The following is a 21,454-nucleotide window of genomic DNA, read 5'->3' as shown; positions in this document are numbered from 1 at the left end:
GAATTGCTGGGGCTTCACTACTGCAGTGTTAGCAGGTAAGTAACGGGCCCACGGGAGACGCGTGCAGTGTGTAAACACAGCCACGGGTTCCCTATTGATTACAATGGAGCAAGTCGCGGATTGAATTTTAAAGTTCTAGGGCACTTCGAGGAAGTCAACAAGCAAGCCACTTACAAGGTAAGTACTTCGAGGGCCAACACACACTAGAGCACCAGAGTGCACGAGTTACCTCACCCAGGGAAGCCGGGTGCATAGGTGTCTTTTGGTGTTGGGTCGAGGCGCTGTTTTCAATGGAGACCAAAGAAGACTTGCTGCTTGCGACGATTGGAGAAGTGTCCGCTGGAATCCGAAGATGGATTGAAGATGTGGAAGACCTGAAAATTGAAGGGACAGTGTTCAAGGTCACTTGCCAGTGACCGGTGGCCAGCAAGATGGATGACCACAGATGTCGCATTGATTCAGGTCGTCGATTGTGTTTTGACTCTTCGCTCACGAGGTCCAGGAAGGATAGACGATGACCAGCAGCTGGATTCGGAGTGTCCCACGACGTCTGCAGCGGATGACGGTGTCGGCAACCGGATTGGAGCCAACAAGCCTTGGCAACTGCAAGTCTCGTGTGAACTGAAGAAAGTCGATGATGCAGACCAGCAAGGTCTGATGGACTCACCCAGCAAGGGTAAGTGAGGGCATGCCTGGAGCAACCAGGAGAGCCCTTTGAGTCGTTGAGAAAGTCTTCGGGGACCCACTAGCCAACGGGCAAGTGATCGCGAAGAAGCCGCCTCAGGAAATGCTTCACAGGAGCCCATGGTCACTCGGTACGGGGTAGGCAGCTGATTTTTGGTGCAAGACCTGCTGGAGGCTTGGGCCACAAATGGTCCAATGCACAAGTTCGTAGAACGTGGTTTAGGGTCTCCACGCGACAATAGTGCCCGGTCCCGGGGTATTGCTGTTCCTAGTCACTCGTGGGGTCCACTCGCCACAGCTTCGCTGGGGACTCACGGTGGCCGTCGAGAAGTCATGAAATCCGCTTCCGGGGCAGCAGGGACTTCGAACTCCGGCGGGAAAGTTTGCAACCGTTGAGTAAGGTTTTTGGTGCCTGCCAAGCAGGGGAGTCACTCCTTGACTCCAAGGGAGATTCTTCTGTCTTCCAAAGGTAGTGGAACGTCGAAGGGCCAGGATTCTTCTTTGTAGAGCGTCGTCCAGGGTTATCTGAATTGCAGTGGCAATGCTTGCTATCTTATAGTAAAGATAGGGGAGGGACTAGCTCTATGTCCACTCCTCTAGAAGGGTCAGGGTAGTGGGTGGTTACACCCACTTCACTTTGTACAGTTTCGCGCCAGAGCAGGGGCAGGTAGCCCCTGAACCAGTTTGAGCTGGCATATGCACAGAGGAGCCTACTGCTCCCACAGTGCAGGACTTCAAAGCACTCTAAGAGTGCACCCACCAGGTTCCAATACACTAAATCCTGTCTGAAAGGTGGTGACACCTCCCTGTGACAGGATGCCTTTTGTTGGGCTTCCTCCACTGCGAGTTTCAGTCAGCAGCAGGAGGGCAGCCCAGTGTCTGTGCTGGTGGCATCCATTTTGTGATGCTAGGGCTCTTTCAGATTTCTGTCGTTTAAGTACAGTGGATACATGTCATCCCCTCTAGAAGGGTGGGATCACACTCCCACACCAGTTACTGGTGTGGGGGTATGATTCCAAGTTGTTTGACACCAAACACGACATGTTTTGATACAGTCATTCCAAAGTTAGCATTTACCGCGAGGTTATAATGCACTTAAGAGTATATGGTTTAACCGCATCCACAAACAGTAGCAGAGAATAGACTCTGCCAGCTGCAGAGGGGTCCTGCTCAGGCAGAAGAACCCCTCACATAGTAAAGCAAGCACCCTGCCCTCAGGATTGGAAGGGCCTCCTATAGGGGTGGCTGATAGGGTTTATATGTGTGTGTGTATGGTGAGATATAGGAACCTATACCTCAGTGAGGAGTGCTAACACTACCTCACACAGGCTGCAGTAGCAGGCCTGTGGTGTCAGATTGAGAATGCTTCCCAGGGGTGGTATAATACATGCTGCAGCCCCTGGTAGGCCTGTGAAGTACCAATGCCCTAGGTACCTAAGGTACCATATACTAGGGGCTCATAAGGTACCACAGTATCCAATCACTAGTGCATCTAATATGCACACCAAGTTGTTTAGAGAGACCAGAGAGACTGGGGCCCTGATTAGCAGGGACCCAGCCAGACTATAGCCAGAAACCAGTGTATACATCAGAAAAAAAGTGGGGGCAACATAAGTGCAGATCCTACTCTCCTACACAACCCCCCCTCCCAAACGCAGGGACATTAAACTAACCATGACCAGTTGAGTCTTCAAGTTCAAAGTGGAAATACCTTGAGAGTCCATCTGCATTGGCATGTTGGGTCCCAGGTCTATGTTCCACGGTATAGTCCATCCCCTGTAGGGAACTGGACCACCTGAGCAATTTAGGATTTTCACCTTTCATCTGTTTGAGCCATAGGAGGGGCTTGTGGTCAGTCTGAACTATGAAGTGAGTGCCAAACAAGTATGGCCTCAGCTTCTTCAGGGCCCACAGCAAAGGCCTCCCTCTCAATAGCTGACCAATGTTTCTCTCTAGGGGTCAGCCTTCTGCTAATGAAAGCTACTGGCTGGTCTTGACCTTCATCATTAAGTTGAGACAGTACAGCTCCCACACCCAGCTCTGAAGCATCCGTTTGAACAATGAACTTCTTTTTGTAATCGGGACTCTGCAAGATGGGGGCAGTGCACATTGCCTGCTTGAGGTCATCAAATGCCTTTTGACAGCTAGCTGTCCACTGAACCTTTTTTGGCATTTTCTTGGAGGTCAGATCATTTAAGGGGGCCACTATAGATCCATATCCCTTAACAAACCTCCTGTAATAACCAGTCAGGCCTAAAAAGGCTCTAACCTGTGTCTGGGTTGTTGGAGCTACCCATTCCATTATGGTCTGGATTTTGCTCTGCAATGGTTGAATCTGGCCTCCACCTACAAGGTGGCCCAGGTACACAACCTGACTCTGCCCTATCTGGCACTTAGTGGACTTGATAGTGAGGCCTGCTTTTTGCAGGGCCTCCAGTACATTTCTGAGGTGGACCAGGTGATCCTGCCAGGTGGAACTAAAGACAGCAATATCATCAAGATAAGCTGAGCAATAAGTTTCCATACCATTCAGAACTTTATCCACCAACCTCTGAAAAGTGGCAGGTGCATTCTTCAAACCAAAGGGCATTACCACAAAGTGATAGTGCCCACCAGGGGTTGAAAATGCTGTTTTGGCCTTGGCATCATCAGCTAACTTGATTTGCCAGTAGCCAGCTGTAAGGTCAAATGTACTGAGATACTTGGCTGAGGCCAAAGTGTCTATTAGTTCATCTGCCCTTGGTATTGGCTAGGCATCAGTCCTGGTTACTGCATTGAGGCCTCTGTAAACACAAAACCGCATCTCTTTCTTACCGCCCTGGGTATGAGGTTCTGGCACAAGGACTACTGGGCTAGCCCAAGGGCTATCTGAAGGATCAATAACACCTAGTTCCAACATTTTCTGGACTTCAGTCCTGATACAATCCCTGACATGGTCATGTTGCCTGTAGATTTTACTCTTTACAGGCAGACTGTCTCCTGTGTCTACCTCATGGTGCACCAGGAAGTCTGACTTGGGGTCAGGCTAAACATATGTCTAAACTGTTGTAGCACTTGTCTACATTCAGTTTGCTGATGCTCAGTGAGGCTGCTTGCCAAAGCAACACCATCAACTGACCCATCATCAGGGTTCTGTGAGAGCAGGTCAGGGAGAGGGTCACTCCCCTCCTCCTGGTCCTCATCAGTTGCCATGAGCAAGCCCATGTCAGCCCTGTCCACATATGGCTTAAGTCTGTTGACATGGAGCACCCTAAGGGGGCTCCTGGGAGTGCCAAGATCTACCAAGTAGGTGACCTCTCCCTTTTTCTCAACAATTGTATGGGGGCCATTCCATTTGTCCTGGAGAGCTGCTGGGGCCACAGGCTCCAACACCCACACTTTCTGGCCTGGCTGGTAAACAGTCAGTACAGCCTTTTGGTCATGCCAAGCTTTTTGCAATTCTTGGCTAGCCTCAAGGTTTTTAGTTGCCTTCTTCATATACCCTGCCATCCGGGAGCGGAGACCAAGTACATAGTCCATCACATGAGGTTTGAGAGGTAACTCCCATCCCTCCTTCACCAGACATAAGGGTCGTCTAACAGGTACCCAAACAGAAGTTCAAAAGGGCTGTAGCCAACCCTCTTCTGTGGAACCTCCCTGTATGCAAACAGAAGGCAGGGAAGTAAAAGGTCCCATTTTTGCCTAAGCTTTTCTGGGAGTCCTTTAATCATTCCCTTTAGGGTTTTGTTGAACCTGTCAACTAACCCATTGCATTGTGGGTGATAGGGAGTAGTGAACTTGTAGTTGACACCACACTCCTACCACATTGCAGTTACATATCCTGACAAAGTTAGAACCTCTGTCAGAGATGCCCTCCTTAGGGAAACCCACTCTGGAGAAGACTCCAATGAGGGCTCTTGGTACCACAGGAGCTGTGGTAGCCCTTAGGGGTATAGCTTCTGGATACCTGGTGGCATGATCCACTACCACCAGTATAACTCTGTGCCCAGATGCAGTTGGTGGGTCAAGGGGACCAACAATGTCAATCCCTACCCTTTCAAAGGGAACCCCCACCACAGGTAGTGGTATCAGGGGGGCCTTTGCTGTGCCACCTGACTTGCCACTGGCTTGGCAAGTGACACAGGAGCGACAAAACTCCTTGGTTTCCTCAGATATGTGTGGCCAATGAAAATGTGGTACAAGCCTGTCCCAGGTCTTGTTTTGGCCCAAGTGTCCTGCTAATGGGATATCATGTGCTAGGGTCAAGAGAAACCACCTGAACTTCCGAGGTATTACCAACCTCCTGGTGGCTCCAGGGGTAGGATCTCTAGCCTCAGAATATAGGCCCCTCATCCCAATAAACTTTATGGGACCCACAAGCACTCCCAGCAGCCTCAGCAGCAGCCTGCTGTCTGAGGGGCTCAAGAGTGGGGCAGCACTGTTGCTCTTTGCTCAGATCTTCCCTGGAAGGTCCCCCTGCCACCAAGAACTCAACCTGACCAGGCTCAAGTTCCTCTGGGGCAGTTCCTTCTTCAGGATCTGCTTCTCCTCCCTCAGAATCTTAGACAGAGGGGAAAGCCCAGCCTTAACCCTACTGCTCCTCCTCTTGGGTAGCATCTGGTCCATAGTTTCAGGATCCAGAGCTGGTTCAGCTTTATGCATCTTGGCTTGTGACCTGGCCACAGCAAATACCTCTGCAGGTATGCCCAACATCTCAGCATGATTCCATAATTCTACTTCAGACCAGGTTGAAGTCTCCAGATCATTGCCCAACAAACATTCGACAGGGAGGTCTGCACTGACTACTACCTTTTTGAGGCCAGTTACCCCTCCCCAGGAGAAATTCACAACTGCCAGACTATGGTTGGTCCTGGCATTGCTTGCATTGATTACCTGGTACATTTCACCCAGGATGATCTGTGCAGAGTCCACTAGATCCTCTGCCACCATGGTGACACTAGCACCTGTGTCCCTGAATGCCAAAGCCGGTTTGCCATTTATGATAGGCTGCTGTTTGTACTTGCCCAGATTTCTGGGGCTCACTAGGAAGAGGACGGACATATCAAGGTATCCCTCACAAACTAGCAATGCCTGTGTTGGTACTCTGACTAGGCCAGAGTCCACATCAGAACCCAGGGTCAACCCTACTACGCCCTTATTCTGAGTATTACCTCCACCAATGACTGCACTAGGGGGAACAGTTGCCTTAGGGGCTGGAGTGGTGGTGGTTTGGTCTTTGGACTTGGTGCAATCAGAAGTCCAGTGTCTTTCTGTTTACAGCTTTGCACCAGGGCTTCTTTTGGCCTTTCCCTTTGCAGATTGTGACTCCCAACCAGATGCAGATTTTTGGGGCCCTTGTGAAGACTTCTGGTCTTTTGACTTATCCCCACCTTTATCTGAGCCTTTAGGATCTTGCTTCTTAGTGTCACCACCTTGGTTCTGGGTTTTCTGCCTCACCCTGGTTCTGACCCATTTGCCTGCCTTCTTTCCCAATTCTTGGGGAGAGGTCAGATCAGAGTCCACCAGGTACTGATGCAACAACTGGTTTTGGCAATTATTAAGGATCTGTTCTCTCATTACAAGATTATACAATCCCTTAAAATCAGTTACTCTACTACCAATATGCCAACCTTCTAGAGCTTTGGTTGCACAATCAACAAAGTCAGTCCAATCCTGAGTCTGTGCTTTCTGGGTATCTCTGAACTTAAACCTGTACTGTTCAGTGGTTAAGCCAAACCCATCTATCAAAGCACTCTTCAGGGCTTCATAATCATTAGTATTCTCCTCTCTAACAGTGAGGAGCTTGTCTCTACCTTTATCTGAAAAGGAGAGCCACAAGATTGCTGCCCACTGTGTCTGGGGGACCTGTTGAACTTTACAGGCCCTCTCCATAGCAGTTATCCATTTGTGGATATCATCTCCACTCTGGTAGGGAGGACCAACCTTGGACAGGTTCCTATGGTCTGGAATGTAATCTCTGCCTCTAGGGACACTGTTGCTGCCACCAGGGGTATCTAACCCCTCTTTCTTAGAAGCTCTCTGGAGCTCAAAGGCTTCTCAATCTAAGGCCAATTGCTTGGTTCTGAGGGCAAGCCTGGCTTCCTCATACTGGAGCATCTTGAACCTTCTGTCAGAGGAGGTCTCTCTGGGATAGTTTGAGTTCCTCTGATGAACAGATTCTCTTCCAGAGTGATATGAATGGTCAGAGTCCCTTGAGGGGGACCTAGGCCTTTCTTCCACTCTGTCAGTTCTCTTAAGGAGAATTCCTCTGTTCAGTCATTTCTGGGTCTGGCCCTTCAACCAAAGACTCCAGGTCATCTTGATTTTCATCATCAGACCCAGAGACTATGGGTGACCCACCCCCTCATCCAGATCCACTAGCTCCTATAGCTAGTCTAAGATCATCTGCTACTAACAGATCGATCAGGTGTTGTGAGGAGGGACTCCCGCCTGCCTCAGATGTCTTTCAAAGCACAAGGCCTTCAGGTCAGTGTAGGCCATGTCTTTGTACTGAGATGGGGTGGACCCACTGGCTCCACCTTGGTAGGACATACTAGTGTTGTGCAGTGTTGTACTACCTACACTAGTTGAGGCCTACTGAACCTAGCTTGAGCTGTAGCAAGGGTGTGCTTAGGCCTTCACAAACAGCTCTAAGTTCAGTAGAACTTATTGATACTAAGCTTGACTTTATATGTACCTTGAGTACCGTAAGTGGTTTTCAGTTAGTAATTCAAATAGAGATTTTCTGGTAAAACAATGGCAAGCTGGAATCCCACACGCTGCCCACCAATGTGAGAAGTTGGCCTGGCATATGCTGGTCACTAGTTATAGTGGCCACCTTGCACCAGTTCAATTCGACTCTTTTGGTAGATAGGTTTAAGACAACCTTTTAAAGAAAGCTATCCTAGTGGTAGCTGTGGAGAGCAGCCTTCAGGCTAAGTCTCAGAGGGATGTAAAGCAGCTTGTTTTACCTTATAATCTCTTGAATTACCAAATGAAAGGACACCACACAGGTATATATCAAATATATATGTATTTATTTCTAGACACACTCTACTAATCTCTTTATGAGATTAGAAGCCAGGTACACATTCAAATGTCAACATTTCACCATAAAGTACGCACAAATATGGCTGGAGCCCTAGGGGCGTACCAGACCATATACTAAAAAACTGGGTTAACAAAGTCGACTTGCAAAATGACAAGGCCTAGGGCATCGCTGGGGCTTCACTACTGCAGTGTTAGCAGGTAAGTAACAAGCCCACGGCAGATGCGTGCAGTGTGTGAACACAGCCGCGGGTTCCCTATTGGTTTCAATGGAGCAAGTCGCGGTTTGAATTTTAAAGTTCTAGGGCACTTCGAGGAAGTCAACAAGCAAGCCACTTACAAGGTAAGTACTTCGAGGGCCAACAAACACTAGGGCACCGGAGTGCACGAGTTACCTCACCCAGGGAAGCCGGGTGCATTGGTGTCTTGTGGTGTCGGGTCGAGGCGCTGTTTTCAATGGAGACCAAAGAAGACTTGCTGCTTGCGACGACTGGAGAAGTGTCCGCTGGAATCCGAAGATGGATTCAAGATGTGGAAGACCTGAAAACTGAAGGGACAGTGTTCAAGGTCGGCCAGCAAGATGGATGACCACAGATGTCGCGTTGATTCAGGTCGTCGATGGTGTTTGGACTCTTCGCTCACGAGGTCCAGGAAGGATCGATGATGACCAGCAGCTGGATTCGGAGTGTCCCACGACGTCTGCAGCTGATGACTGTGTCAGCAACCGGATTGGAGCCAACAATCCTTGGAAACTGCAAGTCTTGTGTGAACGGAAGAAAGTCGATGATGCAGACCAGCAAGGTCTGATGGACTCACCCAGCAAGGGTAAGTGAGGGCCGGCCTGGAGCAACCAGGAGAGCCCTTTGAGTCGTTGAGAAAGTCTTCGGGGGACCCACTAGCCAACGGGCAAGTGATCGCGAAGAAGCCGTCTCAGGAAATGCTTCACAGGAGCCCACGGTCACTCGGGACGGTGTAGGCAGCTGATTTTTGGTGCAAGACCTGCTGGAGGCTTGGGCCACAAATGGTCCAATGCACAAGTTCGCAGAACGTTGTTTAGGGTTTGCACTCGACAATAGTGCACGGTCCCCGGGTATTGCTGTTCCTAGTCACTCGTGGCGTCCACTCGCCACAGCTTCGCTGGGGACTCACAGGGGCCGTCGAGAAGTCAGGAAATCAGCTTCCGGGGCAGCAGGGACTTCGAACTCCGGCGGGAGCGGGAAAGTTTGCAACCGTTAAGTAAGGTTTTTGGTGCCTGCCAAGCAGGGGAGTCACTCCTTGACTCCAAGGGAGATTCTTCTGTCTTCCAAAGGTAGTGGAACGTCGAAGGGCCAGGATTCTTCTTTGTAGAGCGTCGTCCAGGGTTATCTGAATTGCAGTGGCAATGCTTGCTATCTTATAGTGAAGATAGGGGAGGGACTAGCTCTATGACCACTCCTCTAGGAGGGTCAGGGTAGTGGGTGGTTACACTCACTTCCCTTTGTCCAGTTTCGCGCCAGAGCAGGGGCAGGTAGCCCCTGAACCGGTTTGAGCTGGCATATGCACAGAGGAGCCTACTGCTCCCCCAGTGCAGGACTTCAAAGCACTCTAAGAGTGCACCCACCCAGCTCCAATACACTAAATCCTGTCTGGAAGGTGGTGACACCTCCCTGTGACAGGATGCCTTTTTTTGGGCTTCCTCCACTGCGAGTTTCAGTCAGCAGCAGGAGGGCAGCCCAGTGTCTGTGCTGGTGGCATCCATTTTGTGATTCCAGGGCTCTTTCAGATTTCTGTTGTTTAAGTACAGTGGGTACATGTCATCCCCTCTAGAAGGGAGGGATCATACTCCCACACCAGTTACTGGTGTGGGGGTATGATTCCAAGTTGTTTGACACCAAACACGACATGTTTTGATGCAGTCATTCCAAAGTTAGCATTTACCACAAGGTTATAATGCACTTAAGAGTATATGGTTTAACCGCATCCACAAACAGTAGCAGAGACTAGACTCTACCAGCTGCAGAGGGGTCCTGCTCAGGCAGAAGCACCCCCTCACATAGTAAACCAAGCACCCTGCCCTCAGGATTGGTAGGGCCTGCTATAGGGGTGGCTGATAGGTTTATATGTGTGTGTATGGTGAGCTATAGGAACCTATACCTCAGTGAGGAGTGCCAACACTACCTCACACAGGCTGCAGTAGCAGGCCTGTGGTGTCAGATTGAGAATGCTTCCCAGGGGTGGTATAATACATGCTGCAGCCCCTGGTAGGCCTGTGAAGTACCAATGCCCTAGGTACCTAAGGTACCATATACTAGGGGCTCATAAGGTACTACAGTATCCAATCACTAGTGCATCTAATATGCACACCAAGTTGTTTAGAGAGAACAGAAAGACTGGGGCCCTGATTAGCAGGGACCCAGCCAGACTCTAGCCATAAACCAGTGTATACATCAGAAAAAAAGTGGGGGCAACATAAGTGCAGATCCTACTCTCCTACAGTCTTCGAATTTCATTATGGAAAACTTTGGGGTGGGTTTCTAAAATACAGTTTCTGCAGGACAGTGTCAAGAGCTGTGCCAAAGATCTCTGCGGGGCGAGTGTTGGCACAGATGAGTACAGTACACGCTACGAGTCAGTGTGAAGGGCGGTGCCAGAGCTCTCTGTGGGGCGAGTGTTGGTACAGAAGAGTACAGTACACACTACGAGTCAGTGTGAAGAGCTGTGCCAGAGGGCTCAGCAGGGCGAGTGTTGGCACAGAAGGGTACAGTACGCACTGTGGGTCGGTGGCAGAGCTGTGCCAGCAGTCACTGTGGGGCGAGTGTTGGCACAGAAGGGTACAGTACGAACTGTTGGTCGGTTGCAGAGCTGTGACAGAGGTCTCTGTGGGGCGAGTGTGGGCACAGTAGGCGCTGTGGGTCGGGTGCAGAGCTGTGCCAGAGCTCTCTGTGGGGCGAGTGTTGGCACAGAAGGGTACAGTACACGCTACGGGTCAGTGTGAAGAGCTGTGACTGCAGTCACTGTGGGGCGAGTGGCGGCACAGAAGGGTACAGTACACGCTACGGGTCAATGTGAAGAGCTGTGACAGCAATCACTGTGGGGCGAGTGGCGGCACAGAAGGGTACAGTACACGCTACGGGTCAGTGTGAAGAGCTGTGACAGCAGTCACTGTGGGGCGAGTGGTGGCACAGAAGGGTACAGTACACGCTACGGGTCAGTGTGAAGAGCTGTGACAGCAGTCACTGTGGGGCGAGTGGCGGCACAGAAGGGTACAGTACACGCTACGGGTCAGTGTGAAGAGCTGTGACAGCAGTCACTGTGGGGCGAGTGGTGGCACAGAAGGGTACAGTACACGCTACGGGTCAGTGTGAAGAGCTGTGACTGCAGTCACTGTGGGGCGAGTGGCGGCACAGAAGGGTACAGTACACGCTACGGGTCAGTGTGAAGAGCTGTGACAGCAGTCACTGTGGGGCGAGTGGTGGCACAGAAGGGTACAGTACACGCTACGGGTCAGTGTGAAGAGCTGTGACAGCAGTCACTGTGGGGCGAGTGGTGGCACAGAAGGGTACAGTACACGCTACGGGTCAGTGTGAAGAGCTGTGACAGCAGTCACTGTGGGGCGAGTGGCGGCACAGAAGGGTACAGTACACGCTACGGGTCAGTGTGAAGAGCTGTGACAGCAGTCACTGTGGGGCGAGTGGTGGCACAGAAGGGTACAGTACACGCTACGGGTCAGTGTGAAGAGCTGTGACAGCAGTCACTGTGGGGCGAGTGGTGGCACAGAAGGGTACAGTACACGCTACGGGTCAGTGTGAAGAGCTGTGACAGCAGTCACTGTGGGGCGAGTGGTGGCACAGAAGGGTACAGTACACGCTACGGGTCAGTGTGAAGAGCTGTGACAGCAGTCACTGTGGGGCGAGTGGTGGCACAGAAGGGTACAGTACACGCTACGGGTCAGTGTGAAGAGCTGTGACAGCAGTCACTGTGGGGCGAGTGGTGGCACAGAAGGGTACAGTACACGCTACGGGTCAGTGTGAAGAGCTGTGACTGCAGTCACTGTGGGGCGAGTGGTGGCACAGAAGGGTACAGTTCACGCTACGGGTCAGTGTGAAGAGCTGTGACAGCAGTCACTGTGGGGCGAGTGGCGGCACAGAAGGGTACAGTACACGCTACGGGTCAGTGTGAAGAGCTGTGACAGCAGTCACTGTGGGGCGAGTGGTGGCACAGAAGGGTACAGTACACGCTACGGGTCAGTGTGAAGAGCTGTGACTGCAGTCACTGTGGGGCGAGTGGCGGCACAGAAGGGTACAGTACACGCTACGGGTCAGTGTGAAGAGCTGTGACTGCAGTCACTGTGGGGCGAGTGGTGGCACAGAAGGGTACAGTACACGCTACGGGTCAGTGTGAAGAGCTGTGACTGCAGTCACTGTGGGGCGAGTGGTGGCACAGAAGGGTACAGTACACGCTACGGGTCAGTGTGAAGAGCTGTGACTGCAGTCACTGTGGGGCGAGTGGTGGCACAGAAGGGTACAGTACACGCTACGGGTCAGTGTGAAGAGCTGTGACAGCAGTCACTGTGGGGCGAGTGGTGGCACAGAAGGGTACAGTACACGCTACGGGTCAGTGTGAAGAGCTGTGACAGCAGTCACTGTGGGGCGAGTGGTGGCACAGAAGGGTACAGTACACGCTACGGGTCAGTGTGAAGAGCTGTGACAGCAGTCACTGTGGGGCGAGTGGTGGCACAGAAGGGTACAGTACACGCTACGGGTCAGTGTGAAGAGCTGTGACAGCAGTCACTGTGGGGCGAGTGGTGGCACAGAAGGGTACAGTACACGCTACGGGTCAGTGTGAAGAGCTGTGACTGCAGTCACTGTGGGGCGAGTGGTGGCACAGAAGGGTACAGTACACGCTACGGGTCAGTGTGAAGAGCTGTGACAGCAGTCACTGTGGGGCGAGTGGTGGCACAGAAGGGTACAGTACACGCTACGGGTCAGTGTGAAGAGCTGTGACAGCAGTCACTGTGGGGCGAGTGGTGGCACAGAAGGGTACAGTACACGCTACGGGTCAGTGTGAAGAGCTGTGACTGCAGTCACTGTGGGGCGAGTGGTGGCACAGAAGGGTACAGTACACGCTACGGGTCAGTGTGAAGAGCTGTGACTGCAGTCACTGTGGGGCGAGTGGTGGCACAGAAGGGTACAGTACACGCTACGGGTCAGTGTGAAGAGCTGTGACAGCAGTCACTGTGGGGCGAGTGGTGGCACAGAAGGGTACAGTACACGCTACGGGTCAGTGTGAAGAGCTGTGACAGCAGTCACTGTGGGGCGAGTGGTGGCACAGAAGGGTACAGTACACGCTACGGGTCAGTGTGAAGAGCTGTGATAGCAGTCACTGTGGGGCGAGTGGTGGCACAGAAGGGTACAGTACACGCTACGGGTCAGTGTGAAGAGCTGTGACAGCAGTCACTGTGGGGCGAGTGGTGGCACAGAAGGGTACAGTACACGCTACGGGTCAGTGTGAAGAGCTGTGACAGCAGTCACTGTGGGGCGAGTGGTGGCACAGAAGGGTACAGTACACGCTACGGGTCAGTGTGAAGAGCTGTGACTGCAGTCACTGTGGGGCGAGTGGTGGCACAGAAAGGTACAGTACACGCTACGGGTCAGTGTGAAGAGCTGTGACAGCAGTCACTGTGGGGCATGTGTTGGCATAGAACGGTACAGTACGAGCTTCTGTTCGGGTGGAGAGTTGTGCCAGAAGTCTCTTTTGGGTGAGTGTTGACACAGAAGGGCACCGTACGCGCTGTGGGTTGGGTACAGAGCTGTGCCAGCCAGGGGTCTCTTTGGGTTGAGTGTTGGCACAGAAGGGCACCGTACGCGCCGTGGGTCAGGTACAGAGCTGTGCCAGGGGTCTCTTTGGGGTGAGTGTTGGCACATAAGGGCACAGTAAACGCTGTGGGTCGGGTGCCGAGCTGTGCAAGGGGTCTCTTTGAGGTGAGTGTTGGCACATAAGGGCGCAGTACGTGCTGCGGGTCGGATGTAGAGCATTGCCAGGCTGGCATTCATATCGGCGGTTACTCCGATTTCCCAGAGCTCTCAAGCAGAAACCGATTTATCCGCCCTCCCCCAGATCACGGGGTCGGTTCGGGTCCCGCAATCCCTTGCACGGTGGGGGCGGGGGGCAGGGAGTCTTACCGGAGCTGCTTGGCATAGCTGATCTCGATCTCTGCCCGCTCCTTCACAAACTTGATGTACTTTTCGAGCACTTCGATGCCCCACTGCGTGTGCTTCTCGAGGTTGTCAAACTGATCCTGCAAAAAGTAAACAACAGCGGTTAGAAGCCTGTCCGCAACAAGATGCGTGCTATTATTATACAAGACAACCGTGACAGGGACGAGGCAGGCAGCCAGCCTGGCCCCATGCCTCCCGAGCTGAGGGTGCTGGCGATGTCTGTCAGACATCCGAGAGACAACAGATGAACCCTCGCTAAGACGCCAGTCTGCAGACACAGCTGCCCCCCCCCCCCCTCCAGCCAGGGGTCTATGACTCTCACAGCTTAGAACCCCTCATTGAGGACCCGACCGTGGCTGTCACATCTGAGATCACAAATGAACACTAAACAAGACCCCAGTCTGCAGACACAGGTCAACCTACCCTGCAGTCAGGGCGTCAAGTCAAGCAAAGTACTGCTCTGGTCCACGTGTGCACCCTCACAGAGGGCCCCGACATCAGCAGACAGACGCCTGAGGTACAGGGAGCAGAGGAACCCTCGACAATACTCCTGGCTGTAGACACAGTTCAACCCACCCCTCCAGCCAGGGGTTTTTGCCGTGATGTACACCTGTGGTCCATGTGTGCGCCCTCACACCTCAAGAACCTCTCACAGTGCTCGACCTCGGCTGTCAGACATCAGGAAGATAACAGGTGAACCCTCGCACATTTCAACCCACCCCACATGGTCTGTGTACCTCACATTAGCAGGTAGGAGGCCCCCTGTCCTCACCTCACCTCACAGCCCCCCCCCCCTCTGCTGCAGAGGATAGTCTGTGCACCTTACATTAGCAGGGAGTAGGCGGGCCCCTGCCCTCACCTCAGCTCAAGGCCCCCCCTCGTGCTTCAAAGAAGGGTCAGTGCACCTCACATTAGAAGAGAGGAGGCGGGCCCCTGTCCTCACCTCAGCTTAAGGGCCCCCCTCTGCTGCAGACTCAGTGCACCTCACATTAGCAGAGAGGAGGCGGGCCCCTGCCCTCACCTCAGCTCAGCTCAAGGCCCCCCCCTCGTGCTTCAGAGAAGGGTCAGTGCACCTCACATTAGAAGAGAGGAGGCGGGCCCCTGTCGTCACCTCAGCTCAAGGGCCCCCTCTGCTGCAGAGGAGGGTCTGTGTACCTCACATTAGTAGGGAGGAGACCCCTGTCCTCAGCTCAAGGGCCCCCCTCTGCTGTAGAGGGTGGTCAGTGCACCTCACATTAGCAGAGAGGAGGGCCCATGTCCTCGCCTCAGCTCAAGGCCCCCCCCCTCTGCTGCAGAGAATGGCCTGTGCACCTCACATAAGCAGAAAGGAGGCGGGCCCCTGTCCTCACCTCAGCTTAAGGGCCTCCCTCTGCTGCAGAGTCAGTGCACATCACATTAGCAGAGAGGAGGCGGGCCCCTGTCCTCGCCTCAACTCAAGGGCCCCCCTCTGCTGCAGAGGACTGTCAGGGCACCTCACATTAGCAGAGAGGAGGCAGGCCCTTGTCCTCACCTCCACTCAAGGCCCCCCCTCTGCTGCAGAGGATGGTCTGTACACCTCAGTGGTTTCACCTCAGCTCAAGTGCCCCCCGCTGAGGAGGCTCTGTGCACCTCACATTAGCAGGGAGGAGGCCCCTGTCTTCACCTCAGCTCAAGGCCCCCCCCTCTGCTGCAGAGAATAGTCTGTGCACCTCACATTAGCATGGAGGGGGCCCTGTCCTCGCCTCAGCTCAAGGGCCCCCGTGCTGCAGAGGGTGGTCAGTGCACCTCACATTAGCATGGAGGGGGCCCTGTCCTCGCCTCAGCTCAAGGACCCCCGTGCTGCAGAGGGTGGTCAGTGCACCTCCCATATGCAGGGAGGGCGGCTCCTGTCTCGCCCTCCCATGTTTTCACCTCAGCTCAAGGGCCCCCCTGCTGCAGAGGATGGTCAGTGCACCTCACAAATGCAGGGAGGGCGGCTCCTGTCTCGCTCTCCCATGTTTTCACCTCAGCTCAAGGGCCCCCGTGCTGCAGAGGATGGTCAATGCACCTCACATTAGCATGGAGGGGGCCCTGTCCTCGCCTCAGCTCAAGAGCCCCCAGTGCTGCAGAGGGTGGTCAGTGCACCTCACATATGCAGGGAGGGGGCCCTGTCCTCGCCTCAGCTCAAGAGCCCTGTGCTGCAGAGGGTGGTCAGTGCACCTCACATTAGCATGGAGGGGGCCCTGTCCTCGCCTCCGCGCAAGGCTCCCCGTGCTGCAGAGGGTGGTCAGTGCACCTCACATTAGCATGGAGGGGGCCCTGTCCTCGCCTCAGCTCAAGGACCCCCGTGCTGCAGAGGGTGGTCAGTGCACCTCCCATATGCAGGGAGGGCGGCTCCTGTCTCGCCCTCCCATGTTTTCACCTCAGCTCAAGGGCCCCCCTGCCTCAGAGGATGGTCAGTGCACCTCACAAATGCAGGGAGGGCGGCTCCTGTCTCGCCCTCCCATGTTTTCACCTCAGCTCAAGGGCCCCCGCGCTGCAGAGGATGGTCAATGCACCTCACATTAGCATGGAGGGGGCCCTGTCCTCGCCCCAGCTCAAGAGCCCCCAGTGCTACAGACACTGCTCTGCTGCAGACAGTGCCACAAGGAGCTGGTTGACTGCTGCCAGCACAGTGCCCAGGCTGCAGACATGAATACCAACGAGCTGCAGCGATGTGCCTCGGGTACTGATGGAGGCGGCGCTCCACAGCATCCAGGAACCGCTGAGACTCAGGGGCAGATCACCTTCTTCTTTCAATGACGTAAACTAACAAGCATTGACAAAGCAAATTGGTTTGACTTTTGTGCAGTACACTCACAGGCACGCAGCATTCAAACCCTGATTTTTTTTTTTTCCGTAGATTGGTGCTTCAAGGACGTGTTATTCATATATTAATTTTAAATAGCATGACCGGAATAATCGCGAGATGTGAAAGGGCGAGAGAATATTCAATGATAAGCTTGCGCATGCACGGCGAGGCTGCATGACCGGGGTTTCAGTCGGCCTTGGAGGATTCTGCATACATTGCCTCCCCCAGCCGTAAACTGAGATCAGTTCCCCTGAACTGGTCGTCTATGGGAAGTTCTTTCAGAACCCCACCTTTGGCCCCATCCAGTTTACATCCGGTCCCTTGGGGAGGGGTTTGTCACTTCTTCCATGATCTCCAGATGAAGCTCCCACTTTGGATCAAGGTCCATTGGTCTTCGCTGGTTTGTGGATAGTCGTAAACACTCCCAAACGAGGAGACCTCTCAGATACCATGAATGAGGGTGCAGACGGAAGGGGTTGGTGCTCAGCCTACACAGGGTGAAACAGACTATATACAAACTGGGGCCACTGGACTACACCGCAGGACCCAAGCCTTGTTCCCACTATTCCTATCATATGAAGTCACTGCTAAGGAGGAACAGATCCACGTGACACCGTTACTCTGCGCTTGCCTTCGACAGTATTCAATTCTGGGAGAATCGATACCTCACTGCAGGGAGTCCAAGAGCGTCCCTCAACTACAAGAACCCTTAAAATTGGAAGTTATAAAGGACAATTTCATCCTTCAGCTCCTCAAAGGATCCCATGCGTGGCACCACCCAGGCATCACCCAGATGGAGACTCCAATGGAATCGAATGCCCTAAACCCAGGCAGAGTTGACGAGCGAGGTACCCATGGACGTTGCCGTGGATGAGGAGGTCTGCCTGGCAATTCTTCAGTCTCAGTCAACAGTTACAGAGGGATCATAATACTTTGAGTGTGTGGGGATTTAACAACTTTGCATTGCTTTTGAATTTGTGGAGATATTGATTTCCTTATGCAATGTATATGCCCTCTGGGATGTCCACATTATTGAAAGGTGGATCCATAATCGAAAATTATTATTTAGGACAGTAGCGTAGTTTCGTCATATGTACAGAGGTGTTGTTTTGTAAATATATGTTTTTTGTATATGCTCAGCAAAAAAACAAAGCAAATGAGATGTGAATTTAAACACATATGAAAGGATAATTAAAAGTGTCCTTTTTCAAAAAATACTGTTCTATTTTTTCCTCCATACCACGTTTTCTTATATTCAGTCAACCGTCCACTATAACGAAGATGCCAAGCAAGTATTCTAGTAAGCCAGAGCCTTCAAACTCATCTAGCTGCAGCTAGAAGCCTCCACCATCCCTGTCCCCAGACAGCCAGTCATTAACAGTGATGAGTTGTGCCTCCAACAGTAAAGTGGTCAATCTGCCATTCCTAGTCCCACATCATACGTGGGCTGAACTCACTCATTAAAGGGTACTCTTGCTTATTGACTCGCCCAGAGAAGATCCCAGGAATAACTATGAAGGGTCTCCAAGACGCCTGGAGGGATCTGAAGAGGGCAATACGAGAGCATGTAAGGCATCCTCGAAGGAGTGACCATTTTCTATATCGCCATCCTGCCCCTACAAGTATACAGAAAGGGAGCGTGCTTCAGCCTTAACCTCTTTTTACACTTTGTTCTAAGAAAGGGACGATGTTAAATTGCCAACATATTTGGGGATCAGTAGTGAATTCTCAACTACTCAAAGCTCTCTGCTTGTGAATAGAACCTTGATTGCAATTAAGTGGCTAATACTCCACCCGGACAAGTACGGATTCTCCCAGTTCACCCTCAGACCAGAATGTTCATAAGCTTTTGACCTATCCTCTTTGGATATCAGAGGAGGATGGCCACATCATCGGCGAGAATACAGCACCACCAGCAGCCCCTAAATCAATCATACAAACACAGTGCCCATGGAAATGATGCCCCTCTTATCCCCTGAGCGAGAATACAACACCAGCAGCCCCTACATCAATCACACAAACTCAGGGCCCCTGGAAACAATGCCCCTCTCAGTCCCTGAGCGAGAATACACCACCAGCAGCCCCTAAACCCATCACACAAACAGGGCCCCTGGAAACGATGCCCCTCTCACTCCTGGGCAAGAACAAAACATGAAACGAGCAACCCCAAAATCAATCACACAAACACAAGGACCCTGGAAACGATGCCCCCTTAACTCCTGGGCAACAACAAAACATGAAACGAGCAGCTCCTAAATCAATCACACAAACACAAGGACCATGGAAACGATGCCCCCTTCACTCCTGGGCAACAACAAAACATGAAACGAGCAGCTCCTAAATCAATCACACAAACACAAGGACCATGGAAACGATGCCCCCTTCACTCCTGGGCAACAACAAAATACAAGCAGCTCCCCCTAAATCAATCACACAAACACAGGGCCCCTGGAAACAATATCCCTCTCACTCCTGGGCAAGAACAAAACAAACCAGCTCCCCCTAAATCAATCACACAAACACAGGGCCCCTGGAAACGACATCCCTCTCACTCCTGGGCAAGAACAAAACACAACCAGCTTCCCCTAAATCAATCACAGGAACACAGGTCTCTTGGGAACAATGCCCCTTTTACTCCTGGGCCGGAACAAAACACAACCAGCATCAAGCTAGGGGACGTCAAATCTCGAGCACACTTGCCAACTTACACTTTTGGGACGCATGTGAGATATGCCACGTGGCACACGGTGGAATTGGTCCAGACCTCCGCGCTACAAGAGTAACATGGAGTTGTCAACATTCCGGGACAGAATATTTTGCCCACCCCTGTTGTATAGGTCGTGCTCAAGGTCTATGCACAGCCTTCAATCATCTCGTGCACTCTCGTTTTTCTTTGCCTGGGGGGACGCGCAATGCTACACTCTAAGCCGTCTTCTCACTTTCTTGTGTGTTGTAGGAGGTGCTTGTTTCCCCAACTCAGGCGGTCTGCCTCTGCTGAGGCATTTCTCTGCTCCCTATTTTTAGAGGTGCACTTCCCAAGTGGTACACCACAGCTTATATGGCTATCTTCTTTGACAGAGGCCCTGCTCTGATGCTCTCTTCCCTCTTCTATAGGCGGACTGTTTGGCTTTCCTTCCACTCTCTAGGAGGTTCACCAACTCTCAACACCGCCCAAGAACATGCCTTCGGCCAGGCAACATCTTCACACAGGTTTCAGAAGATAAATTCTCACGTTTGCCCTTTTTAGTTATTTTTTGCAATTGCCCTGCAAATTGAATTAGTAATACAAAGGTTAATAATTAAATACATTATTATAAATTGATTACATTTATTTCTAGCATATTCACATGGCACAGTGATTTTACCTGTACATCTTACATTTGAAGTATTTTTGATTTTTCTTGGCAACCTCAATTTATGGGTCATATAGTCACAAAGTGAAACACACTTTAATGAGGACGAGGAAGGGCAAATATTTAGAGATAATCTTAACTCTTTTATTAAGGACTCAATCCAGCAGGCAGTTATTGATTCCATGTCAAATATTTCTAAACACTTGGAAGCTGCAATACAAAATATACTGATGCTGAGAGGGGATTCTTTACAAAAAGAGGCAAAAAATGGGCCACTCTTAAAAGTAAACCAAACTTAACCAAAAATGCTAATACTCAAGTTTCAGGCCCTCCTCCCTCTCCCCCACCACCCTTACCACCAAGAGGTTTCTAATTCGGGGGCAATACTCTGTTCCCTCTTACTAATATAACCAGTCAGAGGGATACAGATGATGATATGGACCAGGATATGTATGAAAATTAAGATAATAATGACTAAGACCCAGATGTTTCTTTTTCTGGCAAGGGCGTCCAAACAAGAGACGGAAAAATTATCGTAATGACTTTCGGAAACGATTCTCATAGCTTTTTCGAAACGGTCTTGGATTTTATTGGGGGTCCAAGGTTTGGTCCCACCTCAATTGTTCACCTTAACCCTAGGGAATGGATGTGGCATTACAGCAAGAGCTGCCAACTTTAGAACTGGGAACTAAGTTTTAGTCATGACTGCAGATCAACATCCTGTGATTCTAGTTAGATAATCTCTACAACAAAAAAATAATCTGACCTTGTTCTATAACTGGTGCTCATGTAAAATCCTCAAATGCCCATCGGCCGAGCACTTGCTATATAACGTTACAAAAAAAACCTATGGAATGCACACCTTATGATCTACACCGTTACATGTACATAAACTTTTAGACAAGGTGGCTAAAAGATTGAGCTCCAAATGTGCTCATCTCACAGGTCAACAAAATCATGCCAACCCCAGCCATTGATTCTAATATGGTATTATTCTTAACCAAATTTTGCAAGGACCTTTAAAAAAGGGGTGAAATTAACGAATTGCTAGGATAGGGTCTTGGATTCAGCAGGCCCATTAACCAAGATTTTCGACTTACTTGGAGCTAGCTGTGTCAATTGGGCACAGAAGGCAAGTAGCATGTTGGGCAATGGGAAAGCAGAAATTTCTCAGGAGAGATGCAAAAGTCTGCAACTTAAGATATGCTCCAGTATTACCCTCAAAGAGGAAGAGACTTCAGAAACAGAGGTTACTGTATAAGAGAGGAGCCCCAAGTACCCCAAAAATGGTATTCTGACCTTTTTCCTGTAGGAAGTTGTTTAATACATTTTCTTACAACATGACTAAACATTACTTCAGATCCTTGAACTCTGCACACACGTTA

The 21,454-nt window shown here is 51.4% G+C and overlaps 1 protein-coding gene across 16 annotated transcripts in view; it reads right to left on the bottom strand.

Moving 5' to 3' along the window:
• FNBP1 (formin binding protein 1) overlaps positions 1–21,454 on the bottom strand; it is a 975,957-nt gene that overhangs the window by 742,180 nt on the left and 212,323 nt on the right. For all 16 annotated transcript variants that reach the window (XM_085613976.1, XM_085613977.1, XM_085613978.1 and 13 more), the window contains exon 2: positions 13,872–13,987. In XM_085613976.1, the coding sequence (XP_085470102.1) occupies positions 13,872–13,987 (116 nt within the window). The remainder of the gene's footprint in view (positions 1–13,871; positions 13,988–21,454) is intronic.

The sequence above is a fragment of the Triturus cristatus genome, chromosome 1_2 (assembly GCF_964204655.1).
Source record: "Triturus cristatus chromosome 1_2, aTriCri1.1, whole genome shotgun sequence".
Taxonomy (NCBI): domain Eukaryota; kingdom Metazoa; phylum Chordata; class Amphibia; order Caudata; family Salamandridae; genus Triturus; species Triturus cristatus.
This window is presented reverse-complemented; position numbering and strand designations above follow the sequence as displayed.